The 19,995-nt window shown below is 36.6% G+C and overlaps 1 protein-coding gene across 18 annotated transcripts; it reads left to right on the top strand.

Annotated features, from left to right (window-relative positions):
• Window positions 1–1,147: 1,147 nt before the first annotated feature.
• On the top strand, window positions 1,148–19,995 carry LOC139122155 (uncharacterized protein PF3D7_1120000-like). 18 transcript variants are annotated; one of them, XM_070687584.1, is made up of 15 exons: window positions 1,148–1,316; window positions 2,705–2,788; window positions 3,270–3,323; window positions 4,145–4,195; window positions 4,470–4,523; window positions 6,733–6,783; window positions 7,062–7,115; window positions 14,282–14,332; window positions 14,605–14,658; window positions 14,925–14,975; window positions 15,384–15,437; window positions 16,348–16,398; window positions 16,840–16,890; window positions 18,568–18,651; window positions 19,494–19,995. In XM_070687584.1, exons 1-15 carry the CDS (start codon window positions 1,259–1,261, stop codon window positions 19,601–19,603), a joined length of 912 nt encoding a protein of 303 aa, XP_070543685.1. In that variant the 5' UTR covers window positions 1,148–1,258; the 3' UTR covers window positions 19,604–19,995. The 18 variants fall into 18 exon arrangements, with proteins under 18 accessions (XP_070543685.1, XP_070543677.1, XP_070543709.1 ...); XM_070687576.1 differs by having other exon boundaries at window positions 14,925–15,011; XM_070687608.1 differs by lacking the exon at window positions 4,145–4,195.

Genomic DNA, 19,995 nt, shown 5'->3' with positions numbered 1-19,995 from the left:
GACTCTATTAGGCTTATTTATTTATTATCTTTTGTCACTACAGAGATTCGCTTGGCTTGTTCTGCAAAATTCAGGTTCGGGATATTGCTCACCGATTACACCGTAATTGATCGTAGACATTTTGAGAAATATTTGTTTTAAAAAGAACCACTCGTTGTAATGATCGAAACATGAATGTTTAAAAACCATCTGAAGTATTTCCGGCATGCATGTACAGGGCACAGTTTGTTCATACCAGAAAGGTATGTTTCCAATTCTTGCATAAAAAGGAGAGTTACTTAACGAGGGTTCAGAGGAAATATAGAATTCTTTATGGGAGACAATACGGTGTCTGTCACAAGGGAGTGATTACCTGGTATTACATAACATGTTTTCAGGCTCTAAATTGAGCTTCTTTCAAGAATTGAACATATAACAATCATATGAAATAGTGTCTATGATTAATAGTTCAATCGAAAAGGGATTCTTTTGTTTTTGGTCGTTGAACTCTCGAGATTGGAATCTTTATTTTTCAAGTACACTTTAAGAAATACAGTGAACACATAACCAACTAAAGAAGAGAATCGTATATTGTCGTACCCAATAAGGACTGTTGTCAACTTCTGAAATTTGTAGGGGACATACGTTAACTTTTTTTCGGTGCCTCGTCTCGTCATCTAGTGGTCGCCTGCTTACACTAACTGCCTACCTTGCAGAAGTACTATGATTTTGTGCAAATTAATTATACTGACTAAGGAGTTGGAATCATTTTTTCATAGTTATCGGAGATTGTTCTAATTTGCAGTAAGGATCCAGGGCTGCCGTGCTTAAATGTAAATAACCACGGCCGTGTTAGGTTTTAAAATGTATACCACATCACCTTATATCATTGAGTATAACAAAGGACAGAGAAAGTAAAATGTACTTATTCAACTACAAATTCATGTAACCTTTTGAGCCATGGATAAATGGCTACTTTAAACGATGAAACACTGTAGTTATGTTGTATTGTCTTTATTCGCTTTCAGTTTACTTACGTACTTTCGAGAATTATGATAATGCTTTGTGATACAACAATACTGTAAAGCAGACAAAGGGTTATCCAGAGAATACTTGCGAGGAGATTATATAAGTTTAGGTAACAGGTATACATAGTTTGATATCTCGTCAATGTATTTGTTTTTCCATTTGTATAAGTCTCATCCGTTCGGTAGAAGTGAGCTTGAGTGTTTCGCTCCCTTCATTCATTTGCTGAAGAAGTCCACATTAAACATTAAAGATGATTCGCTTACTGCATTTCGTGGCTCTGTTAGCGGCCGTTGTTCTGATGAAGTCAGGTAAGTAATATGAGTATTTTTGTTTGTTTAAATGTAGCACATGACAACGATCAGTATGAAAGGTCAAGTTAGCGACTCACTCTCTCTCTCTCTCTCTCTCTCTCTCTCTCTCTCTCTCTCTCTCTCTCTCTCTCTCTCTCTCTCTCTCTCTCTCTCTCTCTCTCTCTCTGAAGTAGAAAAACACTGACTACATTAAGATATGTGCAAGAGTATTTTTAAAGAATTAACGGATTTTTTCCTTCACTATCCAATATACGGTACGCCCTTTTACAGAATGAGATAACCATACCATAACCAAGTTGAGAAATAAAGAGCAAGGTGCTTTGCTGAAGGGTTCAACAACCATCCTCTCATCCTGTGTAAGCTTCACTGGCCAGACTCAGAATTCGAACTTACCACTCTCTGATCGCGAATTTGAAACCTTATCCAAACGGGCCACAGTGTCAAATAACTTTGTTATATTATCTTTACTTAATTGAATCTCATAGAACAGTAAATGTCATGAGTGCGAAATTGTCAATTGTCAGTAATAGCTGCAATTTGGTCTCTACAGTTCAGAAAGTCTTTTCAATAAATATCTTACCTGTGATCACATCAGCTTTTTGGTAGACGAGAGGATCTTTTTTTTAATTAAGATAGCTTGATCTCACCTTGAACTTACATGAGAAAATAATTGCAAGTCAATTTAAATCTCTTTGGTCGATATCAGTCGTCCAATGTTACAAAATAATGATACTTCGAATCATTGTGAAATCTTGAAATTTGCTTTGAATTTTGCGTTGGTTGAATTAGGCCGGGCAATTAAGTCAGTCTTCCTCATTTCTTTTCATTTGACGAGAGCTCTCGCAAACTGTTGTAAAATAATTTTACATAAGTGCCACAACGGAATCCTCAAACGGGTCGGACGACGAGATAGAGTGCTCATCTGGGACAGCTTTTTCGGAATTTTCAAATGTTTGCAGTCTTTTATAATCCACCTCATGTGTGGGCTCATTTTGAAGTTCTTGGAAAAGTAAAATTTATGTCCAGAGTTCATTAAAGGGAGATTGTCGGAAATGAAAGTGAGGAGAATATAGTATTTGTCTATCGTATTGCAATCTCCTGTAGCTACTCACCAAAGGAAGAAATCTGCCCTGTCAACACAGGCCAGTTACATCCAAATCTCTAAATAGGTGGTTTTATCAAAGAAGTTCATCTGTAAATACACATTATCTGTAAATAATCTTACAATGGTACGAATAGGCTGCAAATCCTGAGAGCACTTGAACGGAGAGGGAAACCGATGGAAATTTCAGATTGGTTCCAGAAAGGTCTCGAAGGTTTAGTTGTTACACACTACGCGCACCTTTTCTTCTGTTTCAAAGCGTTTTTGTACTCGTACGTTCCAGGCCATGTTGTCGGAGAAGAAGAAGAAGGGTTAAGAGCCTTAAGAACGTTTGTATTGAAGCATTTTATTGAAGCAATTGATCCCGGTAAAGTGAGAATTTTGATTTTTCTTTTCAAAAACTACATTATCCACTTAAGGTAACAATACGGCAGACTTGACCCATTCTCTGGCACAGGTTTCACAACAGAAAGCGGAATGGAAAACTACTGATTGACAGTTTCACTCAGATATCCCTACAACTTCTAACCTTTCAACAAACAAAACTATGCAATATATTGAAGTGATAATATTTATTGCGTCACTATGCTCAATTATGCTGAATCGAGATAACTCTAATACAAGCAAAGTTAATCTGCGTGATCTGCCTGAATTATCTAACTTGTCAAAAGTACTGATGTCAAAATGTGTATTTAAATGCATGCATCTGCTGGTTGGCGTAAAAACTATCAATTTAAAAGATTGGGTCATTAAAATGAAAGAAGCTTAAGACCCTTGGAGTCTTGAATTCCGTCACCCAAAAACTACTTATCTTCTGTTCCAAAACATTTGCTAATTTCTTGTTGCAGATATTGCAATCAGTGAAGACAAAAAGGATGAACTAAGAGGCTTACAAGAGCAAGGTCAGAAGAATTGTGATTGGGCAAAGAAATAACGTCAACATTTTAGTGCATTTTTAATTTGAAAATGAGCAACGCTATACTAGATATCAAAGCCAGGATTAAATTAGGGGGTGCCGTGAATGGTTTAGCCATAACTATTATATAAGCTAGCTGTGGAGTGGGAAGAGCAGACCACTTTGTGTATTATTATTCTAATTAATACAAAACTTTCGCAACGGAAAGTGCCACTAGTACTCGACAGAATGAATGTAATTGCAATTAAAAAGGCACTATGCAAAATAAAATATATTCTGCCAGTATGTATTTAAGCAAAAACGTATATTACCAATTAGCTCTGAAAATCAGGTTTGATTCATGGAACTGATAGAAAAATCGACAGGTGTTGCTCAGTCTTTCACATCAGCCTTGCAGTTTAAAATTTACGATTCGAAGAGACGAACAAAGTGAAATAGGTATTTGCATGATGGACCAAACTGCTTGAAAATGTAAAAGAACAGAAAATGCTTTCTCGAAAGGACACCCTAACACGCATTAGCTGAACACTAGGAAAATACAATATTATTGGAAACTGTATTGTCAAGTGATCTCTCTAGACTGTCATTGTTGTCAAGTCAATGCCGACGTTAAATCATATCTTGTGTAACCGAGTGCCATTTAATTAATGTTGAATACCAATTATACAATATATTGAAATGCAAAGTTGCGTTTACATTTCATTAGCTTTTTATCACTAATTTTCGCACAATTTTTAGCCACTTTTTCAAATCAAGCATCGATCTTTGGTCGTCTATAGTTAAATATCTGCTATGTGTATTTTCCAGATATGACCATCAGTGATTTGAAAAAAGAGCTTGAAAACTTAGCAGAGCCAGGTGAGGAGAACTTTGTCTCAGCAGAGATATGTTTGGTGGGGTTTTTGATAAGTTTTTAACCCTGAGCTGACACAGCTACGTCACTTGCAGGCACATTTATCTTCTAATGTACCATTTCGCCCTTCTTAATTGATATTTCAACCCATTTAATTCGCTGAACAAAGACAGAGTGACATTACTTAATACGCGTGTTTTAGAGTTTATAAACATCAGTTGTTAAACCACACGCATCATTGTTACTTTATCACGAAAAATGTTTTCTCCACTTTTCCAGATATGGCAATCAGTGAAGACAAAAAGGATGAACTAAGAGGCTTACAAGAGCAAGGTCAGAAGAATTGTGATTGGGCAAAGAAATAACGCCAACATTTTTAGTGCATTTTTAATTTATAAATGAGCAACGCTATATCTAGATATCAAAGCCAGGATTAAATTAGAGGTCCTCGAGAAAAACAGGACAGGCAACTGCGATAGAGAACAAAGGGTCTATGGGATTAGCAGCGTGCGATCCTACTTGGAATAATTAAGAGGTGTTAATGGGTCGGGGACGGAATGAAGCTGGACCCGATCGACTGCACAACGTCCGGCTCATAGACACGTGCATGCGGGTATACGGTAATAATGTTTTCGGATTACAAGTTATTTCTGATTACCCGCAAGTCCATTTTTAGAAATAAAAGTGTTACAACTATTTTGAGAAGAATTCGTCAAAATGGTTTTAAAGTGCTTTTTACATATTGGTAGCGAGATTCGATGCAACTAGAAGTCTGCAGGGAGTCAGTATGTTGCTGTAAAGTGACAAAGTTTCGAATAGAAATCCGAAACACATACCGCTGCAGTTCCAGACTTAACAGCAGTTGACATCACAGAGTTGTTTACATTCCGCAATCGTCCGTGTATCTCCGAATTTTCCCTCGTTTTTGCAGTTTTTTTAACCGTCGGAATATTTTCTGTGCGAGGATTGCTCCATGATTCGGTAAAGTATGTATGTTAATTACTGAAATGTGGTTGTTTGAACGGCCAAATTTACGAGGACAGCGTTCAGCTTTGTGTAAATGCATGTCTACCTTACCGCTTCTGACTCCATCAACCGATTGATAGTCCCGATTTATCGCGAAGTTTCTCCTGACAGCGAAAGTCAGTGTTACAAATGTATTTTCTAGTACTTTGCGGATGTAAACATGTGTAGCTTATCCGAACTTTGGTGTTTCTTTAGGCTAAAACAGTACCAAAATGTTAGAGGTCGTGTATTTGAGCTCCGATGGAGTAGTCATTTTTTGTGTTCCCTGATTTTCGTCAAATGTTGCGTGACAGATGAAATAAAGGTCAGATTTTCGTTTCGCAGGACTGGGGAAGTGTAAACCTGTCTAACTTGTAAATGTTTGTTGTTATCGGAGATTTTTATGGTAGGGAATGTAAACTTATATTGTCGATATCTAGCAAGAGTTTTCTGTAGCGTCTATGGCTACACTGTTTTTATCGTCTGGTTTTTTTCCCGTTGGTTCGGCTTGAATCCAAAATGTGATCTTCATCGTTACCAGAACAATCACCATGACTAGTATCGAAAAACCCTCAAAATTCTCTGTGTCATTACTCGGAACGTGCCATGCAAGAGCAAAGTGTAAATATTCAGAACGTCAGTTTGATCGTTAATAAGATTCAGTGTTAAGTACGAAGTATTGTTGTCGGGGACCGCTTGGCAAATAAACTTTAATGTATTCCAGGATATATCGCACAAAGAAACCTCAGCAGTTGCCTGTCCCGTTTTTTCCGAGAGTCTATGATTAAATTAGGGGTTGCCGTGAATTGTTTAGCCGGTACTGTTATATAAGGTGGCGGTGGAATCATGTCAAAGTGGGAAGAGCAGACGACTTTGCGTATTATTAGCCTAATGAATACAAAACTTTCGCAACGGAAAATGTCACTAGTGCTCGACAGAATCAATGTAACTGTAATCAAAAAGGCACTATGCAAAATAAGAAATGTTCTGCCGGTATGTTTTTTAGCAAAAACGTATTTCTCCGTACCAATTAGATCTGAAAATCATGTTTGATTCATGGAACTGATAGAAAAATTGACAGGTGTTGCTCAGTCTTTCACATCAGCCTTGCAGTTTAAAATTTACGATTCGAACAGACGAACAAAATGAAATAGGTATTTGCATGATGGACCGAACCGCTTGAAAACGTAAAAGAACAGAAAATGCTTTTTCGAAAGGACACCCTAACACGCATTAGCTGAACACTAGGAAATACACTATTATTGGAAACTGTATTGTCAAGTGATCTCTCTAGACTGTCATTGTTGTCAAGTCAATGCCGACGTTAAAGTAAATCTTATGTAACCGAGTGCCATTTTATTAATGTTGAATACCAATTATACAAAAAACGTCAACGAACAATATTAAAATGCAAAGTTGCGTTTACATTTCATTAGCTTTTTATCACTAATTTTCGCACAATCTTTAGCCACTTTTTCAAATCAAGCATCGATCTTTGGTCGTCTATAGTTAAATATCTGCTATGTGTATTTTCCAGATATGACCATCAGTGATTTGAAAAAAGAGCTTGAAAACTTAGCAGAGCCAGGTGAGGAGAACTTTGTCTCAGCAGAGATATGTTTGGTGGAGTTTTTGATAAGTTTTTAACCGTGAGCTGACACAGCTACGTCACTTGCAGGCACATTTATCTTCTAATGTACCATTTCGCCCTTCTTAATTGATATTTCAACCCATTTAATTCGCTGAACAAAGACAGAGTGACATTACTTAATATGCATGCTTTAGAGTTTATAAACATCAGTTGTTAAACCACACGCATCATTGTTAGTTACTTTATCACGAAAAATGTTTTCTCCACTTTTCCAGATATGGCAATCAGTGAAGACAAAAAGGATGAACTAAGAGGCTTACAAGAGCAAGGTCAGAAGATTTGTGATTGGGCAAAGAAATAACGCCAACATTTTTAGTGCATTTTGTTACGTGCAGAGAAAACGAACAAAAGGGTGAACTCAGCAGTTAACGTTTAAACAAAATTTATTACGAAAAAAAAACTAATTGCTAAGTCAGGGATAGAGTACAAGCTTTAAAAGTGTACAGACTACTTATCTCAGCTGGGACGGCAGAGCTCCAGTCTCAGAGTTGTAACAGTCAGTCGGATGAATGAACAGTCCTTTGGCTTGCAGGCTTGAAACTGCACAAAGTCCACAGTATAAATCCAGCGTTGGCAGAGAAGGTCTTGAAAGGTCTTGAGAATGACTACTGCTGGAGTTTAGTAACACACAAGAGACACGATCCCAAAAGTCTGACTGGAAGCTGTGCACGTCCCTTTTATAAAGGCATATAAGAACAATCTAGAACTTTTATTGACATGCTAATTACTGTTCTAAAATTATCTCTCTTACACAACTAATCAACTTTCCAGAACATTCCAAACATGACTAATTGAATTCAAGGTTGTGAGGTCATTAAGGGCAGTGACCTTGAGAATGTTCTAGACTAATTGAACTCAGGTCATGATGAGTGTGGGGGTAAATGACCTACATAACACACCCCCTCTTCAAAAAAAAAGAAAATTTTTCAAAGAAAAATCTTTCTTTTACAAATGTAATCTTGAAAAGGATTTAAGTACTCAAATTTTGTTTTACTCTAAAGTAAAATTTCTTGAAAGTGAACAACAATAAAATTTCTTGAAAGTGAACAACAATAATTTCTAAATACGAGAGAGACAGTCTGCAATTAAATTGTCTCTGCCTTTGATATGTCTAATGTCAAGATTAAACTCCTGTAACATTAAACTCCATCTTAGCAATCTCTGATTTTGTCCTTTAAATTTCTGCAGAAAAACAAGAGGGTTGTGATCAATATAAACCACTATTGGCTGATTTGAAGAAGTAACATAAACTTCAAAATGCTGTAAAGCTAATATCAAAGATAAACACTCTTTTTCAATTGTAGAGTAGTTTCTCTGGGATTTGTTAAATTTGCGTGAAAAATAGCAAACAGGATGATCTACCCCATGACTATCCTCTTGCAATAAAACAGCACCAGCAGCCGTATCACTAGCATCCACAGCTAATTTGAATGGCAAAGTGAAATCTGGTGCAGACAACACTGGAGCACTTTGCAGTATGGCTTTAAGTGTATCAAATGCCTGTTGGCATTGCTCTGACCAAACAAACTGTACTTTCTTTTTAAGTAAGTTAGTCAAAGGCTCAGTAATTGTGGAGAAATTTGGACAGAATTTTCTGTAGTAACCAGCCATACCGAGAAAGCGCATCAGTTGTCGTTTGCAGTTTGGTATGGGAAAACTTGAAATGGCACTGATTTTGGCATCAACAGGTTTTCTCACCCTGTCCTACAGTATGTCCGAGGTAAGTTACCCTTGCCCATACAAACTCAGATTTGGCAAGGTTGACAGTCAACATTGCTTTACTCAGTCTCTCAAAGAACTTCCGCATGAGCTTGATGTGTTCCTCCCAGGTGTCACTATACAGAATGACGTCGTCAACGTAAGCTGCACACACCGTCTAGCCCGGATATGACGTCGTTGATCATCCGTTGGAACGTGCCGGAGAGTTCTTCATTCCAAATGGCATCACCTTGTACTGGAACAATCCGTCTGGCGTAACAAAGGCGGATATTTCACGAGCACGATCTGTCAGAGGGACTTGCCAAAATCCCTTCAGTAGGTCAAATTTCGTCACATACTTGGCTTTTCCCCTCGGTCGATGCAGTCATCAATCCTCGGGATTGGGAAAGTGTCTGTTCTTTTTTCTTTTTTTTTTTTTTTTTTTTTTTTTTTTTTTTTTTTTTTTTCTTTTTTTTTTTCATATCCTCGGATTTCTGTTTTGTATTGTTTTGTTTGTTAAAGTGTTGACCTTCCTAAAGTCCGTGCACATACGATAACTGTGATCTGATTTGGGAACAAGTATGCACGGCGAACTCCAGTTACTTTTACTGGGTTCAATAAAGTCATTGTCCAGCAGGTATTTGACTTCTTCCTGGAGATATTTTGCTTTTGTTGGATTCAGTCTGTATGGATGTTGTTTTACAGGCTTACTGTCCCCAACATCAACGTCGTGATAGATGACGTTTGTCCTCGTTGGAACATCTTGAAACAGGTGTTTATATTCGTGGAGCAGTTCTTTCACCTGTTGTTGTTGTTCTGGCTGGAGGTGTGCCAACTTTGTAGACTCCAGCTTCTCCAGGATTTCTGAGTTCTGAAGCTTGACCGAGCCCAGCTTTGAGTTTAGAGTATTTTCACTCAAGTCAGTTTCAGTATCACTATCTTCATAATGGCCAGAACTGACTGTACTGACAGGCTTTGTTTTAGTAGGATTATCCTATCCAAATATGGCTTAAGCATATTTATGTGACATAGCTGCTTTTGTTTTCGCCTGTCAGGTGTTATTATGATGTAATTTAAATCACTCAATTTCTTATCGATTAGATATGGCCCAAAGTAACGAGCATGGAGTGGTTTGCCAGGAATTGGAAGTAGAACAAGAACTTTTTGACCTGGTTCAAACTTCCGTTTTGAGGTGTTTTTATCGTATTTGGTTTTCATTGACTGCTGAGATGACTCAAGATTTTCTCTGGCTAATTCACATGCTTTAGAGAGTTTTGTACGAAAATCTGACACATATTGCAAAATATTCAGACAATCATCATCGTCTGATAGGAATTTCTCTTTAACGAGCTTAAGTGGGCCACGGACTGTATGTCCAAATACAAGCTCAAATGGGCTAAAACGAAGAGACTCTTGAATTGACTCTCTAACAGCAAAGAGCAGAAAATGAATTCCTTCATCCCACTGCTTCTCTGTGTCAAAACAGTAGGTCCTAATCATGTTTTTCAAAGTTTGATGAAATCGCTCAAGAGCACCCTGACTTTCTGGATGATAGGCGGATGACCTATACTGTTTAATGCCTAGCTGATCCATTACTTGTTGAAAAATACCAGACATAAAGTTGGAGCCTTGATCGGATTGGACACATTTAGGGAGGCCAATAAAGTGAAAAATTTGACTAAAGCTCTCACTATAGTCTTTGTCTTTATGTTTCTCAGTGGTATGGCTTCTGGGAACCGAGTTGATGTACACATAATTGTCAACATGTACTCATTTCCTGATCTTGTTTTTGGTAGGGGCCCAACACAGTCTATTAGAATCCTACTAAATGGTTCTTGAAATGCAGGAATTGGCTGTAAAGGGGCCTTTGGAATGGTCTGATTTGGCTTTCCTACCATTTGACATGTGTGACAAGTTTTACAGAAATGTGCTACATCCTGCCTGAGATTAGGCCAATAAAAGTGACTGAGAATTTTTGATAAGTTTTCCTTACTCCCAAATGACCAGCCCAGGGCGTTTCATGGGCCAGGCGCAATATTTCAGCACGATAGGGCTTTGGAACCACAATTTGATGTTTTATAGCCCAATCGTCATCAACCAAACATCTGGAGGTCTCCATTTACGCATGAGAATACCAGATTTTGTATAATAGGAAACAGAGCTATCTGAAGTTTTACCTTCATCATCTACCCTGTCAAACAAAGACAAAATATCTGGGTCTTTGTGTTGTTCTGCAATGAGATTTGATCTAGAAAATGTCTGACTTTGGTCAGCAGAAGTTTTACTGGAAGTTTCAAATCCACGAGGGATAACGGAATGATCCGTGTCAAACACCTGACTGAGAAAGGTGTCATTTAAGTCAACATCTGTGACATTATTTTTGAGAGTATTTTGATTCTCGGAAGTTTTCTTTGACATGGCTCGAGTAATGGCACATGAAGAAATAAATCGGGTATCTCTTGTTCAATTGGCTCTGGATCCTGATCTAAACTAGGATTATCAGTCACAAGTGGATTAGTAATGACCTTGTCCCCAGCAAGGTCGTTTCCAAGAAGAAGGTGAATCCCTTCAAAAGGCAAAAAAGGCCTAATACCTAAAGCCACAGGTCCAGAAACAAAGTCCGAAGACAAATAGACATTATGGAGAGGAACAGAATGTAGTCATTACAATCTACCCCCTTAATAAGAACTTTAGAACCTGAAAATGACTTTTCAGAAAACGGCAGGGTATCTGCCAACAAAAGAGACTGGGAAGCCCCGGTATCTCTTAAAATTTTGACAGGGGTAGCGGAAGAGAAATCACTAGAAAGTGATATAAACCATTATGAATAAATGGCTCGAAAATACCCATAATGCTATCTTGAGAAGAATTGACCTTGACCTCATTAATTGGGGATGAGAGGGGTTTAACCTCAGAAAATGTGTTGCACACATTATTAGACTCTAATGAGTTGATGAAGAAATAAAGCCGGTTGGCTTAGATCCACTTTGACCACTCTGACCTTCACGTTTTCTTTTCAATTTGAAACACTCTGACATTAAATGGCCGTCTTTCTTACAATAATTACAAGAAAGTGTACCAAACTGTTTGTCAGAAGGAGATTGAGACTTGGATCTGATGATGTGGGAGTGTTACTTGAACTCTGTGAACTGTTGTCATTTGATTTTCTACTGTCCTTTGAAAATTCTTGGATGAAAAGGAGGAGTTAAATTTACCTGCATTGTTTCTGTATGAAAAGGACTGGGATGGTTTGCTGAGAAATGAAGATTTGTGGGTCAATGAATAATCATCGGCCAAACGTGCAGCAACCTCTAATGTATCTGCCTTTTGTTCATTGATAAACGTCTTGATGTCACTCCGGATGCACCTTTTAAATTCCTCAATCAAAACAAGTTGTCGTAATTTGTCATAATTCTGACTGACCTTTTCAGAAGAACACCAACGATCAAACAGTTGTTCTTTTGTTCGAGCAAATTCAACATAAGTTTGATCCTTCACCTTCTCACAATCCTAAATTTCTGACGGTAAGCTTCAGGCACCAACTCATAGCCCTTGAGAATTAATTCCTTCACAGAATCATAATTTGAAGCCTGCTCTACTGACAACTGAATGTAAATTTCTCTGGCTTTACCCACCAAAGCACTCTGCAAAAGCATACACCAGGACTCCTTAGGCCAATCCAGACTCTGAGCAATTTTCTCAAAATGAAGGAAATATTATCAACATCCTTTTCTTGGAAAGGGGAACTAACCTGAAATGCTTAGTGATGTCAAACTTGTCTGAAGGGAAGAATTTTCCTGATTGTCCAAGCTCTAAACGTCTCATTTCTAACTGTAGTCGATGTTCTTCCAATTCTCTCTCCTTTTCTCTCTGTCTTTCTTCCATTTGTAATTCTTTGTCTTTCATTTGTAATTCTTTGTCTTTCATTTGTAATTTTTCCTGCCTTTCCCTTTCTTCCATTTGCAATTTTTCCTTTTCTAATTCCAATTTCTTAAGCTCCAAATCTGCCTGTATTTCTAATTCTAATTTTTTGAGTTCGAAGGAAGACTCAGGCTCATAATCTTTTAAGGCAGACTCCTCAAAAGGGCCAGAATTAACTAAATGTTTTGCAATCTTGAACTGAATTTCTCGCTTGCGCATAGATCTTTTGACATCTACTTTAAGGAAATTTGCCAGTGCTATGAGGTTGTCTTTTCTGAGGGAATTAAATGTGTCCTGATCAAGGTCATCCATAAATTCGTCTGGCTTGAATTCCGCCATGATTGAATTTCGCTGAGTTCACAGTATACAGTAGTTTTGAAAAGCTGTCAAAATGTTGTCAAACGGCTCAAAATATTCGTCTCCCGGACGAGCCCCCAATTTGTTACGTGCAGAGAAAACGAACAAAAGGGTGAACTCAGCAGTTAACGTTTAAACAAAATTTATTACGAAAAAAAAACTAATTGCTAAGTCAGGGATAGAGTACAAGCTTTAAAAGTGTACAGACTACTTATCTCAGCTGGGACGGCAGAGCTCCAGTCTCAGAGTTGTAACAGTCAGTCGGATGAATGAACAGTCCTTTGGCTTGCAGGCTTGAAACTGCACAAAGTCCACAGTATAAATCCAGCGTTGGCAGAGAAGGTCTTGAAAGGTCTTGAGAATGACTACTGCTGGAGTTTAGTAACACACAAGAGACACGATCCCAAAAGTCTGACTGGAAGCTGTGCACGTCCCTTTTATAAAGGCATATAAGAACAATCTAGAACTTTTATTGACATGCTAATTACTGTTCTAAAATTATCTCTCTTACACAACTAATCAACTTTCCAGAACATTCCAAACATGACTAATTGAATTCAAGGTTGTGAGGTCATTAAGGGCAGTGACCTTGAGAATGTTCTAGACTAATTGAACTCAGGTCATGATGAGTGTGGGGTAAATGACCTACATAACAATTTTAATTTATAAATGAGCAACGCTATATCTAGATATCAAAGCCAGGATTAAATTAGGGGTTACCGTGAATGGTTTAGCCGGTACTGTTATATAAGGTGGCGGGGGAATCATGTCAAAGTGGGAAGAGCAGACGACTTTGCGTATTATTATCCTAATTAATACAAAACTTTCGCAACGGAAAATGTCACTTGTACTCGACAGAATCAATGTAACTGCAATTAAAAAGGCACTATGCAAAATAAAAAATGTTCTGCCGGTATGTTTTTTAGCAAAAACGTATTTCCCCGTACCAATTAGATCTGAAAATCAGGTTTGATTCATGGAACTGATAGAAAAATTGACAGGTGTTGCTCAGTCTTTCACATCAGCCTTGCAGTTTAAAAATTTACGATTCGAACAGACGAACAAAGTGAAATAGGTATTTGCATGATGGACCAAACTGCTTGAAAATGTAAGAGAACAGAAAATGCTTTCTCGAAAGGACACCCTAACACGCATTAGCTGAACACTAGGAAAATACAATATTATTGGAAACTGTATTGTCGAATGATCTCTCTTGACTGTCATTTTTGTCAAGTCAATGCCGACGTTAAATCATATCTTGAGTAACAGAGTGCCATTTTATTAATGTTGAATACCAATTATACAAAAAACTTCAACGAACAATATTGAAATGCAAAGTTGCATATACATTTCATTAGCTTTTTATTACTAATTTTCGCACAATTTTTAGCCACTTTTTCACATCAAGCATCGATCTTTGGTCGTCAAAAGTTAAATATCTGTTATGTGTATTTTCCAGGTATGACTATCAGTGATTTGAAAAAGGAGCTTGAAAACTTAGCAGAGCCAGGTGAGGAGAACTTTGTCTCAGCAGAGATATGTTTGGTGGAGTTTTTGATATGTTTTTAACCGTGAGCTGACACAGCTACGTCACTTGCAGACACATTTATCTTCTAATGTACCATTTCGCCGTTCTTAATTGATATTTCAACCCATTAATTCGCTAAACAAAGACAGAGTGACATTGCTTAATATGCGTGTTTTAGAGTTTATAAACATTAGTTGTTAAACCACACGCATCATTGTTACTTTATCACAAAAATGTTTTCTCCACTTTTCCAGATATGGCAATCAGTGAAGACAAAATGGATGAACTAAGAGGCTTACAAGAGCAAGGTCAGAAGAATTGTCTAGTCAATGCCGATGCTAAGTATATCTTGTGTAGCCGAGTGCCATTTTATTAATGCTGAATACCAATTATACAAAAAAATTATACAAAAACTTAAACGAAGAATAGTATATATCTAAATATATGCAAAGTTGCGTATACATTTTATTGGTGTTTTATCACTAACTTTCGAACATCTTTTTAGCCACTTTTCCACAGCAGGCATCGATCTTTTGTCACCTATTGTGAAATATCTGTTACGTGTATTTTCCAGATATGACTATCAGTGATTTGAAGAAAGAGCTTGAAAACTTAGCAGAGCCAGGTGAAGATAACTGTTGTCTTAATAGAGAGATGTTTGGTAGGGTTTTTGATATATTTTAATTTAAGAAATACCAAGAGGTGCTAACTTTCGCCTCTTCTTAATTCTGCTGATGTGCAGCATTGAATAAGCTCTTTCTCTGATTGATCCAATGTCACTATTCACAGCGAGTAAGGGAGTTTTTTGTATTGTTTTAATTATATTGGTAAGATTCAGCTACCCTATTGGATAACAGCTTATTCAATGCTGCACATTAGCCCTCTTAATTGATATTTCAACCCATTTAAGTCACTGAACAAAGACAGATTGACGTTATTAAAAGTGCATGTTTTAGAGTTTGTAAACATCAGTTGTTAAACCACACGCATCATTGTAGCTTATCACAAAAAAATGTTTTCTCCACTTTTTCAGATATGGCAATCAGTGAAGACAAAAGGGAAGAGCTGAGAGGTTATAAAGAACCAGGTGAGAAGAGAAATAATAGGGAAATACGACGACTTTTTGTATTATTATCCAAATTACTGCCAAACACTTGCAAATGAAATTATCAGGTGTACTCGGTAACATGAAAATAGTGCATCATTACCAAAACACTGTCCAAACTAAGATATATTCTGCAGGTTTGTATTTTATCAATAAAGCATTTCTTCATTCAAACAATCTTGAGGTCAGAAAATTAAAATCATTCAATAAAGCTATCAGTAAAGTTGGTCAGTATTTCATATTACCCTTGCTGTTTAATATTTACCATTCGAGAGGATAAAGTTTTTTAAGGCTGTAAGAAGCAACGCTGTACAAAATGAAGTAGGTACTCGCATGGTGGATTAAACAGCTCGAAAACGAAAACGGACTGATAGTGCATCGATATCATACCTGAATGTAGATGTAAAGTGTATATGATATAATGTTGTATTTTAACAAAATATATTATCACATAACCATAAACCTAGAACTACAAGTTTTGGAACGCGAGTATGTCCCATGAAATTTGTTGGACGGCTTCTGTTGAACGAACAACACATATCATAAAATTATGAAATTAATTATATAAAACACACTGGTAACTGCACACTGGAAAATGGAGCGTCATTGCAAATGATATGGTAAAGTAGCCTCTCTGAACCATCATTGTTGTCAAATGAATACTGATTCTTACTGATACACCCGTGTCCGTTTAAATTGTTTAATTTCAACTGAAATCACTGTAACAAAGAATTTTATATTCAATTATATCCAACGTAGCGCTTTAATTTTGTAAGGTTTTTGAGCACAATTTTCAGCATCACATTTTTGCCAGCTTTTGCACAGCAAGAATCAATCATTGGTCATACATTGTTCAATATCTGTTAAATGTTTTTTTGGTGTTTTTTTTCAGATATGGCTATCAGTGATTTGAAAAAAGAGCTTGAAAACTTAGCAGAGCCAGGTGAGGTGAATTTTGTCTCAGTATAAAGATGTATGGTAGGGTTTTTGATATGTTTCGAATTTATGAAATAGTTTTAAGGAATACCAAGAAGCACCAAAAATGAGCAGACACGGCTACGTAAGAGCCATTCTTGCTGATATATCTGTATTCCTAATGTATACCTATTTAACTTCTTCTGAATTGATATTTCAACTCATTGACTTCATTTAATAAAAACAGATTGAGTGAATTTGATTAAAATGGGGGTTTTAAAATTTAAGAGCATATTTCCCCTCTCATTTTAACTCATTGTCACTTCATATGTCCATCAATTTAAGTCAATGAATGAAACTCGTGTAATTTATTAAAATTCATATTTTAATTTATAAACATCAATTGTTAAAATAGAGGTACCATTGTTACTTAAGCATGAAATATGTTTTTTTTTCCCCAATTTTCCAGATATGGTCATGGATGAAGACAAAAAAGAGCTTGAGAGCTTAGACGAGCTAGGTGAGATATTTTTCAGCATAGAATCGGTTCAGAATGAGATTTTGTTTCGATGTTGTTTTATGACAAGATGACAGATCTTCGTTGGGACAAAATATTTGCGTCTCGAAAGTGAAATACTTAAACTTTTGCTCAAACTTTCTTCCATGTAACTTTAGACCATTGTCTTAGTAAAGACAGAATAAAAATCAGGGGTCAAATCAGAGCGGAAAATTTGGTAATGGGGAGAAATTACCCAAGATTTCTCGATATTTGAAATTCAAAATGGGCGCAATCCCTACGTTAACTGCAATTATGAAAACTAAACTTTTCGATTTTCAAAAAAACTGAGATCTTTCAACAAGATTTTTAAATGAGCCCCACACGTGGTAGACAAGAAGATAATTGATACACTTCGATAGCCCGAATTTCTGTCCCTGATCTTAAATCTGATTTTAAGAAGAGATACCATAATTTTCTGCATGGATGTCACTCGTAATGTCAATGAGACGGCACAACATATTGATCGTTTTTAGTGTGTCAGGGTATGTAGGACTAACAATTTTGTGGGCTAAAATTGATATAATGAACTAAACACTAACACTGTTAGCGGTAGTCCTTGCTTTGCAAATTTCAATCGTAAAAAGCAATAACGAACCGAATACAAAGATGTTAATCATGTTGTAACAAGACAACGCAAGTTCTCATTGTCGGAGCAAATTAGGAAGAGACTGTCAATACAAAGAGTTTACACTGGTTGATAGTTTGAAGGATGATTAGAAACAGCATATGATAGAAATCAAAACAGCAAATTTCACGCAAATTGAGAAACCTTTTGTCAAATGACTTGGTTGTCTGTATTTCAGGGGTAGTTGTTATGAGTAAGGACTTCTATTGTCAGTTTTCATAATGACTAGCCTTGAGTGATGCAAACTCTCAGTTATTCATTCCGGTTTGTCATTGTATTGAGCATTGATGTAGTCTCTTCAGCCTAAGAGAAAACCTTATACAAAGCATTGTGATCAAAATTTATTCAGTTGATGTTGACATAACAGGTGGAGCGCTTTCCTGTGGTATGATATATAACACTCGTAGACAAGTTTTTTTGGCCAAACTATGTGTAGACACACGAAGCTGAGTGTGTGGGACTCTGCTTTACTGATCACTGTCTGGAAACCGTTCTCGCATTAATGCGCAAAAAGCAGCTATTATGAATTGGTCTATGGATCCAGTTTGTTCTAAATTTGAAGGACAGACTTGCTATTCTGTTTGCGAATCTGAACATTATGTGAATATAAGTCTGAAGATGACAATATGGTGGAGTCATGTATTCAGGGGGCGGAGGGCTTGGTCTGTGGACATTACTGTACTAGAGGAAGTTGTAAGTTCTACTAATGATAAACGAACTCAATAGGTTTCTTGTGTGAAGGTGAACGGTTCACTGCTGGCGAACAACTGACTAAAACTTCATATCACCAAGAATGCATGAGCTTGTATAAGAATACTTCTGCCCGCATGGGATGGGTTGCGAGAGACCAAAGGCTATAAATTACACGAATGAGACAAGATGTTGGAGAAGTGGAAGCGATTACAATTATGTATTTGAGTAGGCCATGTAAAACGTTATAAACTTTGCTATAGCAAGACGGACATTAGTTGTTCTTTTTATTCTCTTTTAAATCTTTATTCAATTTCTTTCAGTAAATGCTATCAATAGAGAAGAAAGAAAGCTGAATGATATGAAAATGCGGGCTCTGAAGAATCTTATTTCGAAGATGAAATCAAGTAAATGGAAGAATTTTTTGTTCATTTAAATAGGAGGACAATATTCTGACATAACTTTAGAATTGACCTCGCCTTTGTTGATTAAATATGTTTCATTTTTGATCGCATATTTCTATAGAAACGTGTTATATGTGGGACATTAATCAGTCAATTGATTTTATAAGCTCCCATAACTATGGATGACAGTGGCTTGCCAAATATTATTTTGGGAACATTTGACGCTCTCAAGGCTAGCCATGAATCATTAATCTGATGCAAGAATACACAAAAAGCAATCAATACATTGTCTTAAGGGCAAATTATGAAACTGTTATGGTATCAATCACTTATACGGTTTTCATTCAAATTTTGAGAAGCGTTGTAAAAGGTTCATACTCGATTAATCGTTGATTGTTGATAATTCAGATATCGAAGAAGTACGTAAATCATTCTTGTCTTTGACTGGTTAATGATTAAAGAAACACAAGAAAAATAGAATGAACTCGATTTCATGTCAAAAACTGAAATTATTTCAACATGTTGACACGAGAGGGCTACACACTAAGCTGTGAGAGCAACAGCATTGACATCAAAAATATTAAAGTATGCTTACGTGTAAGTATTGTGATGCAAACGATTGCTGCAGCGGATTTGAGATTTAAAATTAAATTTGCATATCAATGACGATTACAAGGACTTGCGATAAACAATTATACCATAGAACTTACTCAAAGACATGAAAGATGAAATTTACTTATAAATTGAATGTGATGTGAAGAGGGTCAGTGGCAGGGCAGCTGTAAATAACGGAAAGTGCATCAGTGATCTTTTATTCTGCAATATCTTTATCTCATCTCTTCCAGACATCGATACCAATAAACGCGAAAATATCGAAGAGTTAGCAGAGAAGAGACTGAATCCAGAAAGAAAATCACAAATCAGTGCCCTGAAGGAGTTATTCTCCCTCGCTTAATGGAAAAAGAAGTAAACTCAGTTCAATGGAAGGAAAGAGGCAAATCTGAATGCATACCTCTCATGCTATATACTGATGAGATAGTCGATTCATCTTGAGGCAAAAGGACTCAATATGTAATTTGCAATTCAAAGACGGTGTTATTGACAAACATGAAATATTATTCAGCTGGTTATAATGATTACTTGTTGAATAGTTACGCCTTTGCAATATTTATGTACGAATAAGGGAAATACTAACAAATGCAATAAAGCAACAACATAATGTAACTAATGAAACTCTCTGTAGTTTATATCCTTTCTTTTAAATTGGACGGGAATTTCCAAATAATTTGAAAATAATCATAACATTACTGTATTTTACTTGCAATAAATATAGACTCGTTAAAACTA

The sequence above is a fragment of the Ptychodera flava genome, chromosome 2, assembly GCF_041260155.1.
Source record: "Ptychodera flava strain L36383 chromosome 2, AS_Pfla_20210202, whole genome shotgun sequence".
NCBI classification, from domain to species: domain Eukaryota; kingdom Metazoa; phylum Hemichordata; class Enteropneusta; family Ptychoderidae; genus Ptychodera; species Ptychodera flava.
Note: the sequence above shows the minus strand (reverse complement) of the source record. Positions and strands in the feature narration are given on the sequence as shown.

Coding starts and splice junctions, on each gene's coding strand:
- LOC139122155 (XM_070687576.1), top strand. CDS start 1,259: ATGATTCGCTTACTGCATTTCGTGGCTCTGTTAGCGGCCGTTGTTCTG. Junction 14,659..14,924: donor AAGAGGCTTACAAGAGCAAG/GTCAGAAGAATT, acceptor TGTATTTTCCAG/ATATGACTATCAGTGATTTG. Junction 18,652..19,493: donor TATTTCGAAGATGAAATCAA/GTAAATGGAAGA, acceptor CATCTCTTCCAG/ACATCGATACCAATAAACGC.